This window comes from Nicotiana tabacum, chromosome 11 (assembly GCF_000715075.1).
Source record: "Nicotiana tabacum cultivar K326 chromosome 11, ASM71507v2, whole genome shotgun sequence".
NCBI lineage: Eukaryota > Viridiplantae > Streptophyta > Magnoliopsida > Solanales > Solanaceae > Nicotiana > Nicotiana tabacum.
The window spans coordinates 82113024-82138169 of record NC_134090.1 but is presented as its reverse complement, the minus strand read 5'-3'; the positions used below and the strand labels follow the sequence as shown (position 1 = coordinate 82138169).

Below are 25146 nucleotides of genomic sequence, written 5' to 3'. Positions count from 1 at the left end.
TTTTTCAAAATTCACTCAAATCACTCACAAACCTTCAAAAACAACCCAAGATATATTCATGTCCAAACACAACTCTAAATTTCAAATTTCACCCTTCTTTGAAATTTTACAATCTTATGTCCAAACGCCCACTAAATATGGGAGCTTTTGATACCAAATGCCTTAAAAAATAAACATTGCTGGGTAAATCAATTGTTTTACTCTTTCCCTTTCTCCCTCCCCCACAATTATAGTTGTCTGTGCATCAACAAGACAGAATCTTGCGTCATCCCAGAAAGCAAGGTGATAACCAAGTTAAAACAAATTATTCAAAACGTATTAACTGATACGCAAAATCAAAAGTAAGCAAGATCAAAATCAAGTACTTCAAGTAGTACAGTGGATATAAGTTGATTCATTATTTTCCCGTAGCCACAAAACCAGGTTAGGGGTTCATGAACAATCATGACATTTGTCAATTCTCATCGAACTACAATGTTCATGCCTCATACATTAAGGTAAACTTAAAGCATGTCTAGCGACGAATATAGGAATCAGGGGGCAATCCTTTGTGGGTCACGAGGGAAAAGTGATGTCTTGCGAATATTGTTGAGCGCGCAGAAAAGCATCACCACACGCTCCAGTCCGACTCCAAATCCACCGTGAGGAGGAGCACCATATCTTTAACATGCGGAAAAAAAAATAGTCACTAAATTTCAGTTAACTGAGAATGAGCTTATCAAGTGTAATTAGGGCGGATGTCAAAATTTAGAGAACAAATAGAGCAGTTAGTTACAGCTTGAATTTACCAGATGACAACAATTCCAAGAAGTTTAGCAAAATAAGATTTAACGTGAGTTGACTAAACCAGTTATGAAAGAAATCTAATATTATGGGGAAAATTGATAAGCCAAGAAAAGTACCGGAAAGAATCAATATATGTTGATATTGTCTTCACATCAATTCCACATTCTTCAGCACGTTTTGCCAAGAACTCAGGTACATGGACACGCTGAGCTCCGGAGATAATTTCTTCTCCTGATAAAAGACAATGGAAAAATGTCATCAAACTCTCAAAGCACACTGCAAGTAGCTTGTGTTTTAGCAGGAAACCCATCTCCACATCAGAAATTGCAGTCATTTTCTTTAATTTTCTAACTGAGGCTCATTTGGACAATATTTGGTTGAAGTAGATAAAACGAGTATTTAAAGTTGAAATTGAAACAGAATATTTGGAAGTTGAAATTGTACTTGGACATAAAACTTCACTAGGAAAAGAAGCCAAAATTTTGTGAATGAACCATTATCTCACTTGAAATACTCCTCATACTCCCTCCGGTCCAAAATAAGTGATTGTTTGGCTTTTTTCTTGTGGTCCAAAATAAGTGATTTCTTCAGATTTCAAGAATGAATTAATTATTTTTTTCCTACATTGCCCTTGGAGTAATTAATGTTGGAGTATGTGTTAGGAGTGTTTATGTGAAGAGATAGTAAAGGTTAATATGGTCAATTTCATTGCTAATTAATGTTAAAAGATGAATTTCTTAATATGTGTGAAAACAACCAAAAAATCACTTATTTTGGACCGGAGGGAGTATAAGTTTTTCAACTTCAATATTCTCTATTCAAGTTGAAGTTGTAATAAATAATGTACAGAATTGTAAAACAAACACTAAGTTGCAAATAATATTTCATTATTTGCAAATAATACGTACATCCAAACACCTAGTGAATTCACAAAACATAGAACTAGACAGCTAGCATAAATTGAGGCATTTGCAGATAAGAAGCTAACAGAATCACGAAAAGGAAGCCCCACAAACCGTGTGTGGAGATGTCAGACGATGTGTGAAAATCATTTTCCCTCGAGGAAAAATATCAATGTCAATTAATAAATAAAAAGTACGGTTGATCATGCTCTGATACCATGTAGAAATTGTGTGACCATCTCATATAAAAGCTTCAGTTGTTAGTCAAAGCACACTTTTATTTACTCAATTATGTCCTCAACAAAGAAAAACAAAATGTAAACTATAACCAAAATAGAAATGGAATAAAGAAGCTCATCCTGTCAACATAAAGAACTAGAGAAAAACTGGAAATGTGAAATCTGTTTCCATTTTTAGGAAAGAAGAAAATAAAACACACCATACCAAACTAGATTATTTTTGGAAGGAAAAAAGAATTCATCTTGGCAAAATACTGAAATAAAAAGTTAACATACCTCTAATGAAGACATCAAAAGAATTACTGTAAGCTGGATTATCATAACATGGCATAGTATAGAATGGACGAACTGCCAAGGGATATTTGTGAAGTATATAAAATTCAGTTCCATACCTAGAGCAACAAGGAAAAACAGAAAATTAGACCAATACCAACACGAATATCATGCAGAGAATTAAGAACAGAAAAAGGTGAAGAAGGAGGTTTAGGTTTTGGGAGATGGAAATGATAAATACTTCTTTGCAACAAGCTGGCCCAGCTTTCTTTCTGATTCTGTATTTAGGTCCCCAAACGGATCGACTTCAATACCAGCTTCCTGTAATAGCAGAACATCATTAAAAGGTTAAGTAATGACTAATAAATACTCTTGATTGCATGCCTGAGGCATAAGCAGACATGAGATCTCGTGAAGCTTCTTCAGTTCCAGTTCAACCAAATATCCAAAAGAAAGGAAAGCAAAGAATACAAAAGTTCAATTTTCACTTATGTGATAGGATTTCTCTATGCAGTATGCACAAGCTCCTAACGCTTGCTAGGTGATTGAACTTTCTCTTTTCATATGACTAATCATTCAACTTCTTACTGATGAACACAGAAACACAGCGAATAATGAAATCCTAACCCATTAAAAGAAGCACCAAGTGATGTTATACTGACCCACATACAGGCTGTATGGCGTGACTACAATACTGTCAAAACATTTTTGTGACAGCCACAATAGCATTCAATTGACTGAAGGCATCTTCCTTCACAAAAAGGGTTGAGGGAAGGAAAAGCTGCAATTCTTCCACTTTTACTAGAAGAATGCCCGAGTATTTGCACGCCCAGATCAGTATATCGGGGTTCCTTATCGTTCTTTCTTAATTTTCTTAGAGATTAGCAATTGGGGTTTCTTATTGTTTCAGGCCAATAAATCTTGAATACTCCAATGATTTCTTCACATTATCGATTGCCAGAGATACTATTATTTTCGGCCGATGCAACAGAAAATCAATATCAAAATTGAAGGATAGCAATCTAAGATCTCCAAATTGCTATTATTTTCTGCCGATGCAACAGAAAATCAATATCAAAATTGAAGGATAGCAATCTAAGATATCCAAATACACCTTGCGAAGAGCAAGAATTTCTTAGTTGAAGATGTACCAACTTTTATTTCTTCAGCCAGAACCCTAAATTCTGTGGATTAACTGCCCTCACACATTTGTTACACTAAATTGGGGGATGTTACTTCTTTTACCAGAACCCCAAACTTATGGTGAATTAACTGTCATCTACATATTTATTACACCCTTAAAAGAAGGATAGTTACATTGAAGAGACAATGCATGTCAATCAAATTTAAAGTAACATGTATGTTTACTCAACAGCATCCCTACATACAAGTTATCAGTTCATACTGCACAAATTAGCGGTCATAATATTTTCCAAATGCAGCTGTAGTTTCCTGCTAGGAGGAAGAGGATGGTCCATTCAAAATCCTTATCGACTAGAAAATGGACCTATGCCTCTATAATATAGGGAACTAGGAATGGGAGGATAGGGATCTAAGAGAGCACAAGCACCTTCCTCTTGGTGGTTATTTAAGTTACTCGGACTTGAAACAGGTGCCCGATACGAGTGCGTATCTAGAGGTCCGATCCGTCATGATCCAAATTTTAAAATACAGGGGTATGGATCCATGTATAGATACGGGTGCGCGGATTCGGCTAAAAATAATTCAAATATCAAATATCTAAATAGTTATAAAAAATGTCTAAATTATTAGACATCATGTGAAAAATTACAATGTATATTCCAAGGAGGAGAAATAATGATCAAGAGGAGATCCGAGGAGATAAAAGGGAAAAGGACTGACATAAAAAATTTCATATACAAGGTATTCCAATTTTTTTCAATTTCACCCTAGCTTTTATTTTGATTTTAGAAATCATTGTATCTATCCCGAGTTTCTTCATTAATTTTGGTCAAAATACCCAAAATCAGTTGACCAGATCCGGTACGAATCTCACACCCCCACGCACACCCATGTTGTGTCGACATGGTTGCACCGAAAGTGAAGAGTCAGAACAACTTAGGTGGTTATGGAGATAGGAAGCAGACATGGACAAGCGATCCACCCACAACTACTTGCAATTCATTATAGTAGCTAACCAGCAAATATGGAGCTTATGAAATTTAAAGCAAACGAATGTTCAACAGACGAGGCTGAAAAGGACAGAAATTTTCAAGGCAAAACCAAACAGATACATTCTCCTCTTGAAGAAAACTTTTCCTACATCCGCAGATGTCAATGAGTTGCAGGAAAAAAAAAAGGAAATAGACAGAATATCATCTCCTTCTCTCCACTTTGAAGTTTCCTAGATTCTCTGGAACTATGTTTTCCCCATTGTGACAATATGACATGCAATTGACATGGGAACTAAGTGCATGCAGGTGTATCCAAGTATTTACTTTAAACTTTCTAACTCTTTCTTAGTGATAGTCCATTGTCCATAGCTTTATTCTGAGGATTCTATGCAATTTCCTACTTTATTTTGCTACTGCACCTCTGGTGCACAAACTCTTCATCTAGAGGACCTTTAGCACCAAAACAATAATAATAGCATGCTTGACTGTTGTCTTAAACATTACATCACTGGTCAAAAGTAAATATCCTTCGCATTGCCAGACAACCAATTTCTGCAACAAACATTTACCTTCAACATTTGAACTCCCTCTTCAAATGTAAGCCGTAAGGTCTTTTTATCTCCCCGAAAATACTGCACTTTCAATAATAAGTAGTTAGTCCCTCTGAAGAAAGTGATAGTGAAATAAGATAACTAAAAGCTAACGGAAGAAAGTCCCTTTCGCCACAAATAAACAAGGGAATTCCATTGGACACTCCTATTTGTGGAAGCTTAACTAACCATAAGCAGCATAATAATCATTCAAATCCATCTCAATTACCCTCAAAGGTTCAAAAGGATATTGCCTTCCAATGGCTTCCAGTTCCTTTTTGCATTTGTCATTCAAACTATCAAAAATTGTCACAAATAAGCGGTCAACAATATCCATGACCTGCACAAGTAAACACTAAGGTCAAGCTACTAGCAACTTTAGAACATATAAATCCAGAACATCATACCTCTGAATAGTGCTCTTTAATCTCCATTTCGACATCAAGACCTGTAAACTCACACAGATGTCTGTGTGTGAAAGAATCTTCTGCTCTAAAAACGGGACCAATTTCAAACACACGGCCAAAATCACCACATATTGCCATTTGTTTGTGAAGCTGAGGTGACTGTGCCAGACATGCAGGTTGCCCTTTGTAATCCAGTCTGAATACAGCTGAACCACCTTCACTAGACCCTCCAATCAATTTTGGGGTATGGATTCCAACAAAACCTTCAGACAGCAAAAACTGCCTAAATATCTGCACTTCCGCAGGAGAGAGATTAGCTCTTCATGCTATGTTTGGTGATGGACTCAACATAAATGTACAAAATAATCTACTGAACTACTTTGCTTTATTTATCAAGTGTTTCTCTATTCACTCCAGAAAGGAGCTGAAATCAAGTCTTACAACAGTTTCTAACTGCAATTATAGAGGTTCTGACTTGCTTATATCCAAAGAATATTAAAAAGATGATCAAAATGTACAGACAAAGGAAATTCGAACTGGAGCACATTGTCTCCAGAAATTACAGAGAAAATATTTTTGAATAGAATGGAGACAGGTTCGTAAAAAACCTACATATTTTTTTGTAGATCCAACTCAAAGAAAAAATTAGGTTACTAGTTTTCAATCTCAAATTATCATAAGACCTTTAAAAAGAAGCAAAACATGAGAATATGTAAAAAGGACGTGACACAAGCAAGCACAAAGCAAATTAGTCATATAAACAGAATAGGATGCGTGTGAGTGTCCCTTTTTTTTTGTTGAATATGTGTGGATGTCAATACAGGATAACATTTTCCTCTTTTTCTAAGGAAATAAACACAAAAGGATTCCGTAACGAACATTTTCAACTTGACATTGGATGCGGAAGATCCCTTGATTTGCAGGTGTGCGCATATCTAGAATTCTGTAGTTCAAACGAGTATCCTGATTTACACGAACAAGCTGCTCTCCTTTCTGCATTTCATATAGAGAAGTTAGCAGAAAATAATTCCACTACCCACAGAGACCGTCTTCCATTTTTAGAATTTGTTGCATGCTAAAATATACTAATGACCTTTTCCGAACAAGATCTTTCTAAAAGACATGAATGGTGAAAGTTCATTAACCAAACATGACACATTACAGGAGAAAAAGAACATAATACCTCTAAAGCTTGTTCTATCTCCACCTCGCTTCTAGCAGCATCCTCGATATTAATTGGCAGTGTTGGCACAGCCTTGTTGACACAATAAAGTTTGCTTATCTGAACTTCCACCTAGAACAACCACAGAAGTTATAATAAGTTGAGAACCATAAAACAACAATGAACATATATAAAAATTAAAAGACTTCGTGCATCACAACAATAAGAATTTTCTATTGTTTAGACAATATACCAGAAATTGTAAGCTAAGAACATAAAAAGATAGAACTATGATTTACCTACTTAAATTGGACACTATTCAAATTCAAAAATCAAATTAAGCATATGACTCCCTCTTATCCCAAAATAGTTGTCTAACCTTCCGAAAGTTACACTAGTCCATTTGTTATAGAGGTACTTTTTTCCCCATGGGAAATGGTTTTCGTGGAAAATATTTTACCTTGTGAAGCCTTTTTCTGGAAGATTTTCTATTGTTCGGTTAGGTATTAAAGAAATGTAATATATGGTAATCCTACAAGGAGTAGAAAATGTACTCTATAGAGATAGTTTTGATGATATTTATAAGTATTAAAAGCTCACAACAATAATTATGTGTAGTTGTGAAAACATGACATATCTGGAGCCCTTTAGTGTTGTTAGAGATTTATATGCTCGACGGAAATATAGAGAGCTTCTAGTACATTTTATTTTTATTTTTATTTTGTAAACTATTTGTCTGAAATGAATTTAAATGGAGAAACATGGACGATAAGTATTCATATAGCCCATCCCTACTTGTTTGCAACTGAGCTGAAGTTGTAGTTGTATTACGAGTTGAGAACATAGCCGAGATGTTGAATGAATCAAATTTTATGCAGTTAAGAATTGAGCCATTTGTAAAGGGAAACGACGTCCGCAAGTGACACAAGTCATTTTCCCTAATGGTGGAAAATAGTCTATGGAGCAAGTAGCAAAACACTGCTGCACAATAATATGAAGGAAAATATTTTCGCGGTACCAAACACCCCTAAGTGCTCAACTTTAACTTACTATGGTAAAAAAACATGAATTAAATCTATATCGATTCAGTTCAAAAAGGGGTCAAATTTACAATCCGTAAACAAAAAGAACAAACAATAATGCAACATATACACATGTACTGTACATACCTGTTGTTGAGTAGCACCCGTAATTGGCTTCTCGGGGACAGTAACAACACCTTCAACATCAACAATGGACTCTTTGCTCAGACTAGTTGCGAATTTCACCATCTGCGCACTCACCAACTCTGGCTTTACCGTCAACACGCACTGCACTGTGAAACCTCGTTCCCTCACGACAACGAAAGCTATCTTCTTCCCAACGGGACGGATCGTCTGAACCCTACCCCGAATCAGGACCACCTGGTCCCTCATTACCGGAGCAAGTAACTCGACTTTGGTCCATTGGCGACCCGACAACACCTTGGATTGCAGGTCGTTGAGCAGAACGTCGCCGTAGTTGCTGGCAAGCGGGTCCGGTCCTTCATCAACGGAGACAGCGGATAAGGCAGTGGTGGCAGCAGCTGCAGCAGCCTCTTGACGTTTGCGCTGGCGTTCGAGCTTTGCGGCTTCTTTTTTGGAAAGTTTTTTACCTTGATTGCTGCCTTCTTCTGAATCCGAGGCCATCGTTGATTGAGAGTTTCTGTTAGGTTTTCGCACAAAGCTGCAGGTTTTTTGATTTTTTTGCTATGAATAGACAGCAAAAGAAAGTTGTTGTTCCATTCATTTCAACATTTATCAGCAACTCACCTTCAAGATCAACCAGCTATCCAATCAAGGGCGGCTCTGGGGGTAAGGCAAGTGAAGCTCTTGCCTTAGGCCCCAAATATATGTAATTTATATTTATGCAATTATTTATAAAATATTTTAAATTTTAATATTTATTTAAAATTGAATGAGTTAATAGGATAAATAAAAGATTTTAAATTTTAATAATTTTTAATATTTGGTATATGTAAGATCGAGTGAGTTAATTGGATAAATTTTTTTCACTAAATTAAATAATATATTTACCTTCTCATCAATTTTATTTTTCTTCCTTTATGTATAGTTTTTTTCATGGTTCTCACAATTTTACTTTCTAATTTTAACTCAAATTCTCTTAATTAACTATTCCTTTTTGTCACATTTCATTGATCCATACACCAGAAAGCAAGTTCTTTTGTGTCTCGTCTTTTTTAACTAAGAAATCCCCGAGACAAATGTCGCAAGGTTCAAAACACAATGGATAATGGGCTCACTCTTTACCATTCCCACTTAAGGAAAGATTTCAATACTAGTCACAATAAGAATAGCTCCACCTTGTCTCACCACATGCGCAAAATACACACATATAGCCCGCCTTGTCATGCCGCATGTGTGACATCAATAGTAACAATAGCACGGCAGAAATCTCATGCAAACACCCGAACAGATCCTCCCAGCCATCTCACGTATCAAGAACACAGCAACACAATAGAATGATCTTCATAATATGTACCCTTATTCCACGACACTTCCTCTAAACAGTTTCAATACCACAATTGCGCATAGCCCTCGACTCAACAAACTGAGTACAACAACAATACCACCACCAACAATAACAACAACAACAACAATATACGAGAATACGACAAGTAAATCAACTCAAGAGGTTTAGAACGCAAAGAAACTATAGAACGGGCTCACAAAGAATAAACACAATAGATAATACTAGTCACAATAAGAATAGCTCAACAAGGGAGAATTAATATGTAACAATAACTTCACAAAGCAACAATTCGACAACAAAGGAGAGAACATGAGTCATTAATTTCAAATAAGGATGAGGCAACTATGATAAAGGATAACTAACTTCATTTAGGTTTGAGAAAATTACGGAAGCAATACAACAACTTAATTAAGAATAAGCAACGGAAAAGATAGCATGGTAATTGAAGAGGCAACAACTCAGTTAAGGCACACGAGAATCAAATAGGCAATAAGAGTGGAACATGAAGCAATTAATTCCAATTAAAACACATGGAGGTGAAACTAGTAAATGGGTGACTTAACATAAGAAAACAACTTCATATCTAATGAACACAAGAACCTAAGAACTCTAGAAGGTTAACTTTCCATAAATAAGCCCGAGTATGTACTCGTCACCTCGCGTACACGGACGTTACATGATACATTAGCATAAAAGACTCAAATCCTAAGGGGTAGTTCCCCCCCCCCCCCCCACGAAGTTAGGCAAAATACTTATCTCAAAGAAGATACACCGTTACTCTAATATGAACTTTTCGAGTGAAATAACCTCTGGCGGCTCAAATATAGCCAAAATAACTTCAAAGTTTAAATAAAACTCATAAGAAACTTTTCTGGCTAATAAAGCTTCAATCTTTATCGAAAACTAAAAATCAACCCAAAAGTTGACTCCTGGGCCGGCACCTCGAAACCCGATAAATTTCACAAAACCCGAACATCCATTCCGATACGAGTTCAACCATACCAAAATTATCAAATTAAGATATCAATTCATCCCTCAAATCATCATTTTACACTTTGAAAGTTTTCTTCAAAAATCCCCATTTTCCCTCAACTCAAAACACTAATTTAATGATAAAAATATAGATAAAATCATGGAATGCAATAAATTCTAGATGAAGAACACTTATCCCAATGATTTGCTTGAAAAACCCACGAAGAATCGCTTAAAACCGAGCTCTACAACTCTAAAAATGTTTAAAATGGCTAACCCTCGGAATAGAGTACTTTTATATTCTGTCCGGTGATTAATACATCGCGATCGCGGAATTTCAACTGCGATTGTGAAGAGGAAATGACCACTGTCCAAAAATTAATGTTAGGCGATCGCGTACAAAAGAGTGCGATCATGAAGAGGGAAAGCATCTGACGCCAAAGGAATGCACTACGCGACCGTGAAAGGGAGAATGCGATCCTGAAAGGGAACCAACTGGGGTTATGCTACGCGAACGCGTACGGTTAAATGCGAATGCATTGAAGGGAAATGCACAACTACGCGATCGCGGATGGAGGCATGCAAACGCGAAGAATAAATATTATATGCCTCCAAAAATCACACTACGCGATCGCAGAAGAGCTAGTGCGATCGAGATGAAGGAAACTAGCAACTACCAGAACAACAATCCAAAATCATGGAGAAAAGGTTCGTAGCCCATCCGAAACACATTCGAGACCCCCGGGACCCCATCTAAACACACCAACAAGTTCCATAATCTAACACGGACTCGCTCGAGGCCTCAAATCACATCAAATAACGTCGACACTATGAATCGCACCATGAATCAAACTCATGAACTTTCAAATCTTCCAACTTCTAAAACTCACGCCGAAACCTATCAAATCACCCCAGAATGACATCATATCTTGCAGGCAAGTCCCAAATGACATAACGGAGCTATTACAACCCTCGAAAATGCATTCCGACCTCAATATCACCAAAGTCAACTCTTGGTCAAACCTTTCAACTTTCCAAAACTTTAATTTTTCCAACTTCCAACGAAATGCTTCAAATTACCCTACGGACGTCCAAATCCAAATACGGATGCACACCTAAGTCCAAAATCACCATACGAAGTTATTGGAATCTTCAAAACACCATTTCGGAGTCATTTTCTTAAAGCATAACTCCCGTCAACTCTTACCGCTTAAGTTTCTAAAATAGAATCTTTCTTCCAAATTAACTTCGAATCATTCGATAACTGAACTCGGCCACTCCTGTAGGTCAGAACACATAACATGAATCTGCTCAAGACCTTAAGACGCCAAACGGGATGTAAATTCTCAAAACGGCCGACTAGGTCGTTACATCCTCCCCCTTTTAAACAAACGTTCATCCTCGAACGTGCCAAGAATCATCTACAAGCCATCAAATCACTGAATGCATCCATCCTACATATACCCATAGGTGACCCCACGTCACTGCAATCTATATAATCCTGACGTCACCACCTCAACTGACATTTATCCTTTCCACCAAACCAATAAGCCTTAGAACTAGAATTTTCACCATTTGTCCATCTCTTAAAGTCCCGATTCCTATATCCACACCCGGTATCAGCCTCAACCAGCCGTAACAACTTATGCATACACCCACAAAGTACAACCACATAACGTGATACATCACACATAGGCCCATAATAACATTTGTGATCACAATAACTATCTGTAATCAAATTCTGCACTGACAATTAGCCTTATATCCATTAAAACCCTATTTCAAACCTCCACAATATTAACAACGATGCAAGAAACATGAAGACCTCATAACTATTCACCTGAATCAACAAGTCATATCTAACACTACCGGGCACACACTACGCAAGCTAAAACTTAATAAGCACATCACAAAAATGACTGAATATGTAAGGAGAAACACATAAGAGAAATATCAAACAAGCTCGACATAAACAACTCCCTATCTTACCATTCTACGAATCAATTTACTAGGAAGAATCAAGGTATATGAACAAATCACAAGGATCTCATCCTGATACAACTTCCATAACTGCACGTAGTCTGGTTCAAACACATCAAATCACATAAAACTGTGGGGTCTCACCCTCAACTCTGAATCACAAGTAGAATACACATCATAACAACTGAAACCTTCCACTAATTCAACTCCGCCAAAAAAATCACAACACTTACTGAACTCTGATTCCGGTAGAGCATCTAAATCACAAGCCGTAACCAAATTACTTAGAAATCACATCAAAACCTACCGTAATGGACAATCGGAATTCACTTCTAGTCCCGTAACTCTCAATAATAAATAAAAAATAAAATGATAGACACGGGCTACCACTTATAGAATCTTCCAATAGGGGCAAACATATAAGCAGAATACTAAATCACAAAACTCACCCACATGTGAAGCAAAATAGGAGTGGCCTGATATGATGCGAATGGTGATCCTCTATAACAAATCAAAATCATACATGCATGACATCATCTGGTGCAGTGGCTTGATACCTACTATAGGAATCACATCAACGGATCGGGTCTCCCCCTTTTGGGCACCCTCTACCTTCTTGAATAACCTGTTGTCACACATTTGTCTGGAGTTTGGGATAATCTCTCACCATATAGCTTGTATCTCCACACTCGAAGCAAACTCTCGGCTAATGTTGTTGTGGAAACTGTACGATACTGGTACTCTAAGACCTATAAGCACATGAAATACCGTACGAAGCCTTAAGTGCAAACTAAATTGGTTGGCCCACAAAACCTCTACCATGTCGTACCTTGCCTCCAAAATAAGGACCAGTTGATTTCTCCGGTCTGCAAGGCCTCTTAGTCTCCATGTTCTCTCTCTCCTGACCTCGCCTGCCCTCTCTCTCTTGGCCCCACATGTCCTCTCTCTCCTGGTCCAACATACCCTCTAATTAGTGAGCGATCTCTACCACCTACTGAAATGAAAAATCTAACTCCAACTCCCGAGCCATGCTAAATCGAATATCATGTTTGAGCCCCTTAATGAATCTACAAACATGCTCTCTAACTGTAGCAACCAAAGCAGGTGCATGTCTGGCCAAATCACTGAATCTAACGGCATGCTCTAACACTCACACAGTGCCCGGGTGCAGCTGCTCAAACTCTGCGTGCCATGCATCCCGAAGGGACTAAGGAACAAAATCTCTCAAGAACATCTCTAAAAACTGAATCCATGAAAGTGAAGCTGCATTTGTCGGGTTGCCCAGCGCATATGCTCGCCACCACTAATAAGCCACTCCCTAAGGTGAAACGTATTAAAAGCAACCCTACTCGTCTCCACAATACCCATAGTGCAGAGTATGCGGTGGCACTCCTCTAGAAAACCCTGTGCACCCTCTAAAGCCAGACCACTGAAAGTAGGAGGGTCATACTTCTTAAACTTTGCAAGTCTAAGTTGTTCTTCCTCAAATATTGTTGCCCCAGCCACAGGCTGAACTGGAACCACAGGCTACGTCGCCATGACACCTGCAACCTGACTAACGGGAAATCGTTGCTCTAGAGTACGGGCGGCGGGAGTTTGAGCTCCTCCCCTGATCTGTGAAGTAGCTGAGGCAAGTGGAATCAATACCGCTTGAGACAATATACCAAACATGCTCAGAAATTGCGCTAAAGTCTCATGAATTCTGGGGATAACAGTAGGTGCCTCCGGTACCTATCCCCTAGCTGGAGCTACTTGCGGCTCCTCAACTGCTGCTCTAGTAGGTGCCCTAGCTGCGGCACGTGCCCCTCTTCAGCCTCTTCCCCTGCCTCTAACGACACCTGCTCCGGGGGCAGCGTTATTAGTAACTCCAGCTCGTGTCCTCACCATTTGTGCGAGAATAAAATGATAAAAGCTCAAACTTCGAGAACAATAAACTCACACGATATGAATGAAGGAAGTGAAACTATCCTAATAGTCCCGTAGCCACTCGAATATAAGTACAGATATCTCTGTACCAATCCGTAGGACTCTACTAAACTCACTTATGACTCGTAGCACCTATGAACCTAGAGCTCTGATACCAACTTGTCACAACCCAAATCCCCCTCCGTAGGAGATCGTGATGATACCTAGTCTTAAGGACTAGGTAAACCTAACATTCACTAAAATAATAACAGTATTAAATAACGACTGACAAATGCAAATTAGAAATCTTTATACAAGATTTACAATCCTAAAATCGGTAGTATAAGTCATAAGTTCTACTGAGTTACTAGGAGGTCTACAAATACAAATGTTTTGAAATAGAGATAAAATAGTGCAAGTACAATATTAGAAGGTGAATCTGAAGACCGCAAACGCAGCAACAGGTTTACCTTGAGTCTCCACAGCAAAATCTGTATAGCTAGCTAGCGATCGACTGACTCCGAAATACCTGGATCTGCACAAAAATGTGCAAAAGCGTAGTATGAGTACACCACAATGGTACCCAGTAAGTATCAAGACTAACCTCAGTGGAGTAGTGATAAGGGACAGTCAAGACACCTATTGTACTAGATAACCTGAACAAGTATAAGTGGAGAACAACCAGAGTATGATATCTCTACAAAACTACGCATAATGACAATAATGATACAATGCTTACAATGAGAAACAGAAGCAACAATTAGCGGTAAAACACAACAAGTAATAACACAGTAGGGTAAGCTGATCGCAGTCTAAATCCGATGAAAACAGACAAAGGAGGGACAAGTAGCAACTTGGCAAGAATAACCGCTTTCACACCAGATTTATCCAATAATCTCCCCGAGGTAAAATACCTCAAAATACTCACAAGGTCTCACTTTGTAAACCCTAAACACTTGGTATCTTGTGCCCTCATTTCAACTAGTAATTGCACGGACGACGCACGTGCTAATAGAACCCTTCTCACATAGGAGGCAAATAGGGGAAGGAGTATAGAAATGATCAATAACATCAGGATTCATCTTCTTAAACCGACAGAGGGTGACTAACCACATGTATACTTGTGCAAGTGTTCCATGATATCACTATCTTGTACCATCTGGAAAGGCCAATGTAGTGGCCGACGCTTTGAGTAGGAAGGCGGTGAGTATAAGTAGCCTTGCATTTATTATTGTTGGGGAGAGACCTCTTGTAGTTGATGTTCAGGCCTTGGACAATCGGTTTGTGAGGTTGGATATTTCGGAGCCCAATTGGGTCTTAGCTTGTGTGGTTTCTCGGTCTTCCTTGTTTGATTGCACCAGAGAGCGTCAATATAATGATCCTCATTTGCTTGTCCTTAAGGACATGGTTCAGCACGACGATGCCAGAGATGTGACTATTGGTGATGACGGAGTATTAAGGATGCAGGGCCGGATATGCGTGCCCAATGTAGGTGGGCTTCGGGAGTTGATTCTGGATGAGGTCCATAGCTCGCGATATTCCATCCATCCGGGTGCCACGAAGATGTATCAGGATTTGAGGTAGCATTATTGGTGGAGAAGAATGAAGAAGGATATTGTAGGATTTGTAGCTCGGTGTCTCAATTGTCAGTAGGTGAAATATGAGCATCAGAGACCGGGTGGTTTGCTTCAGTAGATAGATATTCCAGAGTGGAAGTGGGAGCAGATCACCATGGACTTTGTAGTTGGACTCCCACGGACTTTGAAGAAGTTCGATGCTACTTGAGTGATTGTGGATCAGCTAACCAAGTCCGCGCACTTCATTCCCGTGTGTACTACTTATTCTTCAGAGCGGTTAGCATAGATCTATATCCGAGAGATTGTTCGCTTGCATGGTGTCCTAGTTTCCATTATTTTTAGATAGAGGTACTCAGTTCACTTTGCATTTCTGGAGGGCCGTTCAGTGAGAGTTGGGTACTCAGGTTGAGTTAAGCACATCTTTTCACCCTCAGACAAACGAGCAGTCCGAGCGCACTATTCAGATATTGGAGGACATGTTGCGCGCTTGTATCATTGATTTTGGAGGGTCATGGGATCATTTTCTACCGCTTGCGGAGTTTGCTTATAACAACAGTCATCAGTCGAGTATTCAAATAGCTCCATATGAGGCTTTATATGGGAGACAGTGTAGATCTCTAGTTGGTTGGTTTGAGCCGGGTGAGGCTAGGCTTTTGGGTACAGACTTAGTGCATGATGTTTTGGACAAGGTGAAGGTAATTCAGGAGCGGCTTCGTATGGTGCAGTCCAGACAAAAGAGTTATGCTAACAGGAAGGTCCGTGATGTGTCTTACATGGTTGAGGAGAAGGTTCTACTGAAGGTTTCATTCATGAAGGGTGTTATAAGATTTGGAAAGAAGGGTAAATTGAGTCCTCGGTTCATTGGGCCTTTTGAGGTGCTTCGGAGGATTGGGGAGGTGGTTTATGAGCTTGTTTTGCCACCCAGCTTATCGAGTGTGCATCCGGTATTTCATGTTTCTATGCTCCGAAAGTATACTGGTGATCCGTCCCATGTTTTGGATTTCACCTCGATTCAGTTGGACAGTGATTTGGCTTATGATGTGGAGTCAGTGACTATTTTGGAGCCGCAGGTCCGAAAGTTGAGATCAAAGGATATAACTTCAGTGAAAGTGCAGTGGAGAAGTCGTCCTGGGGAGGAGGCTACTTGGGAGACCGAGCGAGAGATGCAGAGCAGATATCCTCACCTATTTGAGGATTTAGGTATGTTTCTTGACCCGTTTGAGGACGAGCGTTTGTTTAAGAGGGGGAGGATTTAACGACCCGACCGGTCATTTCATAAGTTACCGCTTTGTTTCCCCCCATTTATGCTTCTTTATGTGTTGTTCAGCTTCATTTCATCTTGTCGCATTGGTTGGTTCGGGTTCGGAGTAGATTTGGAGTGATATGAGACACTTAGTCCCTCAAATTGGCCATTTAGTTGGATAAGTCAATCAGAAGTTGACTTGTGAGTAAACGATCTCGAAATTTGATTTTTGCGATTCAGATAGCTTCATTAGGTGGTTTGGCACTTATGAGTGTCACGATCTGGATTTCCCACCATCGGGTGTCGTGATGGCGCCTACTATCGGAGCTAGGCAAGCCAAATATGTAAAACACCTTTCCTGCTTTCTTTCAAACAATAAATAAACGAGACAAAATCTAAGCGGAAGACTTTAAATCTAAAGCGACTGAAAACCAAAAGTGCGGAAGTTTGAACCAAAATGCTACCCAGAGTCTGGTGTCACTAGCTCACGGACTACTACAGAATACTACAATCAATGTCTGAAGGGAAAATACATCATGTTTGTCTGATACAAGATAAACAAACAAAAAAAACATGGAAAGGGACTTCGGCCTGCGAACGCCAGCTAGGCTACCTCGAGAGTCCCTGGACTGAAGATAGCTCCCAGAAGTCCGACTGTTGCGGTCCATAAGTTGCTCCCTGATCTGTGCACCAAAAATGTACAGAGTGTAGCATCAGCACAACCGACCCCATATGCTGGTAAGTGCCTGGCCTAACCCCGGCGAAGTAGTGACGAGGCTAGACAGTACCTACCATAATTAACCTGTACAGATGTATATACAACAAGTGCAAGAAAACAATAACAAGATAATACAAAGTAAAACTGGGAGGGGACATGCTATCGAGGAGTAACAGATAAAAATGAAATATCGAAAATAAATAGAAGAAACTCCGGTTTCCATGATATATATATATATATAGTGGACGGCGTGCCACACGATCCCATAATATCATATATAAGTGGACGGCGTGCCACACGATCCCATAATATCATATATAAGTGGACGGCGTGCCACACGATCCCATAATATCATATATAAGTGGACGACGTGCCACACGATCCCATAATATCATATATAAGTGGACGGCGTACCACACGATCCCATAATATCATATATAAGTGGACGGCGTGCCACACGATCCCAATTATAGTTCATAATATCTGACTTCATATAGTAGACCCCTTCAGGGGAGAATAACAACTCAATACCTTTAACCCGGCAAGGGTACAGCTAACAACCCAAAATATCCCGACAAGGGAGAATATATATATCAGTCTACACATCCCGGCAAGGGAGTATTCACAACACATTCTCCTTTTAAATCATTCTTCCTCAACCGTTCACATTATATGAAACTTATCAAATAAACAAGGAGCTTGTGTCACATTATTCGAATTAAAGCGATCGCACGAGTAAGTCCGTAAGATGTTTTTAAGGTTGTGTGCATGTTTGGTTTGGAGCCCCGAGGGCTCGGGTGAGTTTTGAATGGGGCCCGGGAGGTCTTGGACTTAAGAAAATGCAGGTTCAGGTGTTGCAGACACCAGCGCGGCCGCGGTCATTTCCGCGCGGTCCGCGCTGGAGCCGCGCGGCCGCGATGCATTTTTGTGCGGTCCGCGTGGCTGAGTCTGAGGGCTAGGGTTTCAGGTTAGCCAGCGCGGCCGCGCACCAAAACAGTGCAGTCCGCGCTGGAAGGGTTCAGAGAAGCCCCACTTTTCTCCCACTCGGCGCGGCCGCAACACATTTTTGTGCGGTCCGCGCCAGGTCCTCAGAAAGGTATACAAGTTCGGAAAATCTCAGTCCATTTTCACTTTTCAAAAACCCAAAACCTAAGAGGCGATTTTCCAAACAACTTTTTTTCTCCAAAACGATTGGTAAGTGATTTCTAATTAATTTTGTTTATTCCTTAACATCTTTTAACATAATTTTAACTTCAAATCAAAGATTTTCATGGGGAAAATTGGGTGTTTTGGATAGAACCTAGGTTTTCTACAAATTGAGAAGTTGGACCTCAATTTGGGGTCCGATTTAAAAACAAATCATCTATTGGGATTCATGGGGGAATGGGTAACCGGGTTTTGGTCCGAACCTCGAGTTTCGACCACGTGGGTCCGGGGGTATTTTTGACCTTTTTGGGAAAAACCTTGAAAATCTATTTTCATGCATTGGGGATGATTCATTTAGTAATTATTAATGTGATTAAGTAACTTATGACTAGATTCGAGCGGATTGGTGGTAGAATCAAGAGGTAAAGCTATACTAGAAGCGTGAGTTGAGTTTGGAGCATTTGAGGTAAGTGTTTGTTCTAACTTTGGCTTGTGTCACATTATTCGAATTAAAAGCAATCAAGACTCACGGTCATGCTAGACTCCGGTGCATAGATAACCGTCACCATGCCTATACACCGTACTCCACATTAGCAAGTAGCAAATATCATCCTAATCCTATTCCCTCAAGCCAAAGTTAGAACAAACACTTACCTCGAATGCTCCAAACTCAACTCACGCTTCTAGTATAGCTTTACCTCTTGATTCCACCACCAATCAGGTCGAATCTAGTCATAAGTTACTTAATCACATTAATAATTACTAAATGAATCATCCCCAATGCATGAAAATAGATTTTTCAAGGTTTTTCCCAAAAAGGTCAAAAATACCCCCAGACCCACGTGGTCGAAACTCGAGGTTCGGACCAAAATCCGGTTCCCCATTCCCCCATGAATCCCAATAGATGATTTGTTTTTAAATCGGACCCCAAATTGAGGTCCAACTTCTCAATTTGTAAAAAACCTAGGTTCTACCCAAAACACCCAATTTTCCCCATGAAAATCTTTGATTTGAAGTTGAAATTATGTTAAAAGATGTTAAGGAATAAAGATATTAAGTTAGAAATCACTTACCAATTTTGGAGAAAAAAAGTTGTTTGGAAAATCGCCTCTTAGAATTTGGGTTTTTGAAAAGTGAAAATGGACTGAGATTTTCCGAACTTGTATACCTTTCTGAGGACCTGGCGCGGACCGCACAAAAATGTGTTACGGCCGCGCCAAGTGGGAGAAAAGTGGGGCTTCTCTGAACCCTTCCAGCGCGGACCGCACTGTTTTGGTGCGCGGCCGCGCTGGCTAACCTGAAACCCTAGCCCTCAGACTCAGCCACGCGGACCGCACAAAAATGCATCGCGGCCGCGCGGCTCCAGCGCGGACCGCGCGGAAATGACCGCGGCCGCGCTGGTGTCTGCAACACCCGAACCTGCATTTTATTAAGTCCAAGACCTCCCGGGCCCCATTCAAAACTCACCCGAGCCTCGGGGCTCCAAACCAAACATGCACACAACCTTAAAAACATCTTACGGACTTACTCGTACGATCAAATCGCCAAAATAACATCATATACATAGGATCAAGCCTCAAACACATGATTTTCTTTCTTCAACTTTCATAACTCAAACTCTCCATTTTTAGTCCGAAACACGTCATATGACGTCCGTTTTTAGCCAAACTTTACAGATAGTGCTTAACACATATTTAAGACTTGTATCGGGCGTCGGAACCAAAATACGAGCCCGATACTTATATTTTCTAACTCCTTTTCATTTCAAATTTTCATATCAAATTTCAGAAAAATAATTTCTTTCAAAAATTCATTTCTTGGGCTTAGGACCTCAGAATTGATTCCGGGCACACGCCCAAGTCCCATATTTTTCTACGAACCCTCCAGGACCGTCGAATCACAGGTCCGGGTCCGTTTACCCAAAATGTTGACCGTAGTCAACATTATGCATATTAATACCAAAATTCATCAAATGTTTCACATAATTCACATATTCTAACATAAAAACTTTCCGGCTACGCGCCCGAACTACGCACGCCAATCGAGGCAACTAAAAGCGAGGTTTTCAAGGCCTCGGGAGCATGGAACAAGGAAGAATTACGGTGATGACCCCTTGGGTCGTCACATTCTCCACCTCTAAAACAACCGTTCGTCCTCGAACGGACAAAGGAAAGAAGTACCTGAGTCGGGAAATAAATGAGGATAACGGCTCCGCATATCGGACTCGGACTCCCAGGTCGATGCCTCAGGAGGATGACCTCTCCACTGAACACGCACCGAAGGAAAACTCTTCGACCTCAACTGTCGAACTTGCCGATCTAGAATAGCCACCGGCTCCTCCTCATATGACAGATCCTTGTCCAATTGGACAGTGCTGAAATCCAACACGTGCGATGGATCTCCGCGATACATCCGGAGCATAGATACATGAAACACGGGATGCACAGCTGACAAGCTAGGTGGCAAGGCAAGTCTATAAGCCACCTCTCCCACACGATCAAGAATCTCAAATGGACCGATGAACCTAGGGCTGAGCTTGCCCTTCTTCCCAAATCTCATCACGCCCTTCATAGACGATACACGGAGCAATACCCGCTCACCGACCATGAAAGCAACATCTCTAACCTTGCGGTCTGCATAACTCTTCTGTCTGGACTGAGCTGTACGAAGTCTATCCTAAATAATCCTGACCTTGTCCAAGGCCTCCTGAACCAGATCCGTACCCAATAATCGAGCCTCTCCCGGCTCAAACCATCCAACTGGAGACCGACATCGCCTACCATACAACGCCTCATACGGAGCCATCTGAATGCTGGACTGGTAGCTGTTGTTGTAGGCGAACTCTGCTAAAGGCAAAAACTGGTCCCACGAGCCTCCAAAATCAATGACACAGGCTCGGAGCATGTCCTCAAGAATCTGAATAGTCCTCTCGGACTGACCGTCCGTCTGGGGATGAAATGCTGTACTCAACTCAACCTGGGTGCCCAACTCTCGCTGAACTGCTCTCCAGAAATGCAAGGTAAACTGCGTACCCCGATCCGAAATGATAGATAGCGGCACCCCATGAAGGCGAACAATCTCCCTGATATAAATCTCGACTAACCTTTCGGACGAATAGGTGGCTGCAACAGGAACAAAATGCGCTGACTTGGTCAGCCTATCAACAATGACCCAAACTGCATCAAACTTTTTCCGAGTCATCGGGAGTCTAGTAACGAAATCCATCGTAATCCTCACCCACTTCCACTCGTGAAGTGCAATCCTCTGAAATAGACCATCGGGTCTTTGATGCTCGTACTTAACCTGCTGACAATTCAAACACCGAGCCACGTGCGCAATGATGTCTTTCTTCATCTTACGCCACCAATAGTGCTGCCTCAGATCCTGATACATCTTCGCGGCGCCCAGGTGAATAGAATATCGAGAACTGTGAGCCTCCGCTAAGATCAACTCTCGAATCCCATCAACATTGGGCACACAAACTCGCCCCTGCAATCTCAATACACCATCATCATCTAAGGTTACTTTATTGGCACCTCCACGCTGCACCGTGTCTCTCAAGACACACAAATGGGGATCCTCAAACTGCCACTCGCGGATACGCTCTAATAGTGAGGAACGAGCAACCGTGCAAGCTAACACTCTTCTAGGCTCAGAAATATCCAACCTCACAAGACGATTGGCCAAGGCCTGAACATCCAAAGCAAGCGATCTCTGGCTGACTGGAATATAAGCAAGACTACCCATGCTGGCGGACTTCCTGCTCAATGCATCGGCCACCACATTGGCCTTCCCCGGGTGGTATAAGATAGTAACATCATAATCCTTTAGCAACTCTAACCACCTCCTCTGCCTCAAATTCAACTCTTTCTGCTTGAACAGATACTGAAGACTCTTGTGATCAGTGTAAACCTCACACGTCACGCCATATAAGTAATGCCTCCAGATCTTCAGGGCATGAACAATGGCTGCCAACTCGAGATCATGAACCGGATAATTCTTCTCGTGGATCTTCAACTGCCTCGAAGCATAAGCAATGACCTTGCCTTCCTGCATCAACACTGCACCAAGCCCAATACGAGATGCATCACAATAGATCGTATATGGCCCTGAACCTGTGGGCAGAACCAATACCGGTGCCGTAGTCAGAGCCGTCTTGAGCTTCTGGAAGCTCGCCTCACACTCGTCCGACCACCTGAACTGGGTACCCTTCTGGGTCAATCTGGTCATAGGGGCTGCAATGGATGAAAACCCCTCCACGAACCGACAGTAGTAACCTGCTAACCCTAGGAAACTCCGAATATCCGTAGCTGAAGCTGGTCGAGGCCAGTTCTTGACTACCTTTATCTTCTTCGGGTCTACCTGAATACCTGCTGCTGATACGACATGACCCAGGAATGCGACCGAACTCAACCAAAACTCGCACTTTGAGAACTTAGCATACAACTGACTATCCTTTAGGGTCTGAAGGACCACTCTGAGGTGCTGCTCATGCTCCTCCTGACTGCGGGAGTATATAAGAATATCGTCAATGAAGACTATCACGAACAAGTCCAAATAAGGTCTGAACACTCGGTTCATCAACTCCATGAACGCTGCTGGAGCATTAGTCAATCCAAATGACATGACCAAAAACTCATAGTGCCCATACCGAGTGCGAAATGTTGTCTTAGGGACATGAGACGCCCTAATCCTTAGCTGGTGGTAGCCAGATCTCAAATCTATCTTTGAAAACACCCTCGCACCCTGAAGCTGGTCAAATAAATCGTCGATCCTCGGCAGTGGATACTTATTCTTAATTGTAACCTTGTTCAATTGCCGGTAATCGATGCACATTCTCATCGAACCATCCTTTTTCTTAACAAACAACATCGGCGCACCCCAAGGCGAAACACTGGGTCTAATGAAACCTTTCTCAAGCAAATCCTGCAGCTGTTCCTTTAACTCTTTCAACTCCGGCGGGGCCATACGATATGGCGGGATAGAAATGGGCTGAGTGCCCGGGGCCAAATCAATACAAAAGTCGATATCCCTGTCGGGCGGCATACCCGGCAAGTCTGAAGGGAAAACCTTAGGAAACTCCCGAACAACGGGCACATAATCGCACGACAAGAATGAACAAGGTGAAGTTTTCCTAACTCAGTAGCCTCTGTGGGATAAATACAGACGTCTCCGTACCGATCCCTCAGACTCTACTGAGCTTGTCCGTGAGTTGTGAGACCTGAGTAACCTAGTGCTCTGATACCAACTTGTCATGACCATGAGCGTGATTGGAAGGTATTTTGGAGGTCCGTGGTAGATTTAGGCTTGAATTGGCGAAAATGAAATTTTGGCGTTTTCCGGTTGGTTGTGAAAATTTGGATATCGGGGTCGGAATGGAATTCCAGAATTGGAGTAGGTCCGTTGTGTTATTGGTGACATGTGTGCAAAATTTCAGGTCATTCGGACGAGGTTTGATATCCTTTTGATCAAATTCGGAATTCGGAAGTTTTGGAATCCTTAGGCTTAAATCCGAGGGTGATTTGGTGTTTTGGAATTGTTTTAAGTGTTCCGAGGGTTGGTATGAGTTTGAATGGTGATAAGTGACTTGTTGGCGTATTTGGTTGAGGTCCCGAGGGCCTCGGGATGGTTTTGGATGGTTGTCGAAAAGTTGGACTTAGAGTTGTGCTACAGAAAATTTGCTGCTTCTGTTGTTTCCGCACCTACGGAGTGGGGACCGCAGGTGTGTGGGGGCAGCCGCAGGAGCGGAAGATTTGCCGCACTTGCGAGCCCGTAGGTGAGAATCCTAGGGTGCAGGTGCGGGTGTTTGGCCCTTAAGTGAAAAATCGCAGGTGCGTCTATTTTGTCGCAGAAACAGTCCGCAGATGTAGGAAATGGACCGTTGTTGCGAGATCGCTGGGCAGAAGGTATAAAAAGGTCCTCTTCGCAAATTTGTGCTAAGTTCTCCATTTTTGAAGACGGGAAGTGAGCTAGAGCAATGATTTTTCAAGGGAAATTGAAGGTTATCAGTTGGGTAAGCCACTTAAGCTTCATTACTTGTGTTTATGACCATTTTTCTATTGTTTAATCATGGTATTAGTGGAAATTAGGGAAGAAAATTGGGGGGATTAGGGCTTGAAATTTGAGAGCTTTGAGTGGGGATTTGAGGGACCATTTGAGGTCCGATTTCGATGCTTTTGGTATGAATAGAGTCGTGGGAGGATAAGTATTCTATTAATGTGATTTTTATTGGATTCCGAGATGTGGGAACAGGGGTCAGGTTTGACCAATTTCGGGATTCTTGATGTAATTTGATTATTTTCGCATGAGCTTCGTTTCCTTAGCATATATTGATATTATGATTCTGATTTTGGATAGATTCGACGCGAGTTGAGGTCAAGTCAAGAGGCAAGGGAATTGCGGAGTAAGATTTCATTCAGTTTGAGGTAGGTAACGATTGTAAATCTAGACATGAGGGTATGAAACCCCGGAATTCCATACTGTTTTGATAAATGAGGTGACACACATGCTAGGTGATGGGCGTGTAGGTGTGCACCAGTAGGGATTGTGACTTGGTCCGTCCCATGGTGACTGTATAGTTGCATATTTGATATATTGTAT

At 41.0% G+C, this 25146-nt stretch overlaps 1 protein-coding gene across 1 annotated transcript; it reads right to left on the bottom strand.

Annotated features, from left to right (window-relative positions):
- Nucleotides 1-362: 362 nt before the first annotated feature.
- Nucleotides 363-8258, bottom strand: LOC107800111 (aspartate--tRNA ligase 2, cytoplasmic). Its single transcript, XM_016623258.2, has 10 exons — nucleotides 7664-8258; nucleotides 6516-6626; nucleotides 6212-6325; nucleotides 5333-5623; nucleotides 5155-5265; nucleotides 4905-4967; nucleotides 2442-2521; nucleotides 2204-2319; nucleotides 903-1017; nucleotides 363-660 (listed from the first exon to the last, which is right to left on the bottom strand). Exons 1-10 carry the CDS (start codon nucleotides 8159-8161, stop codon nucleotides 534-536), a joined length of 1626 nt encoding a protein of 541 aa, XP_016478744.1. The 5' UTR covers nucleotides 8162-8258; the 3' UTR covers nucleotides 363-533.
- Nucleotides 8259-25146: the final 16888 nt, after the last annotated feature.

What these genes read in the sequence shown, in the direction of transcription:
- LOC107800111 (XM_016623258.2), bottom strand. Translation starts at nt 8,161, where the DNA reads ATGGCCTCGGATTCAGAAGAAGGCAGCAATCAAGGTAAAAAACTTTCC. An exon ending in CGGGTGCTACTCAACAACAG is followed by an intron (nt 6,627 to 7,663) that starts GTATGTACAGTA and finishes TGGTTGTTCTAG; the next exon opens with GTGGAAGTTCAGATAAGCAA. An exon ending in ACATATATTGATTCTTTCCG is followed by an intron (nt 661 to 902) that starts GTACTTTTCTTG and finishes CGCATGTTAAAG; the next exon opens with ATATGGTGCTCCTCCTCACG.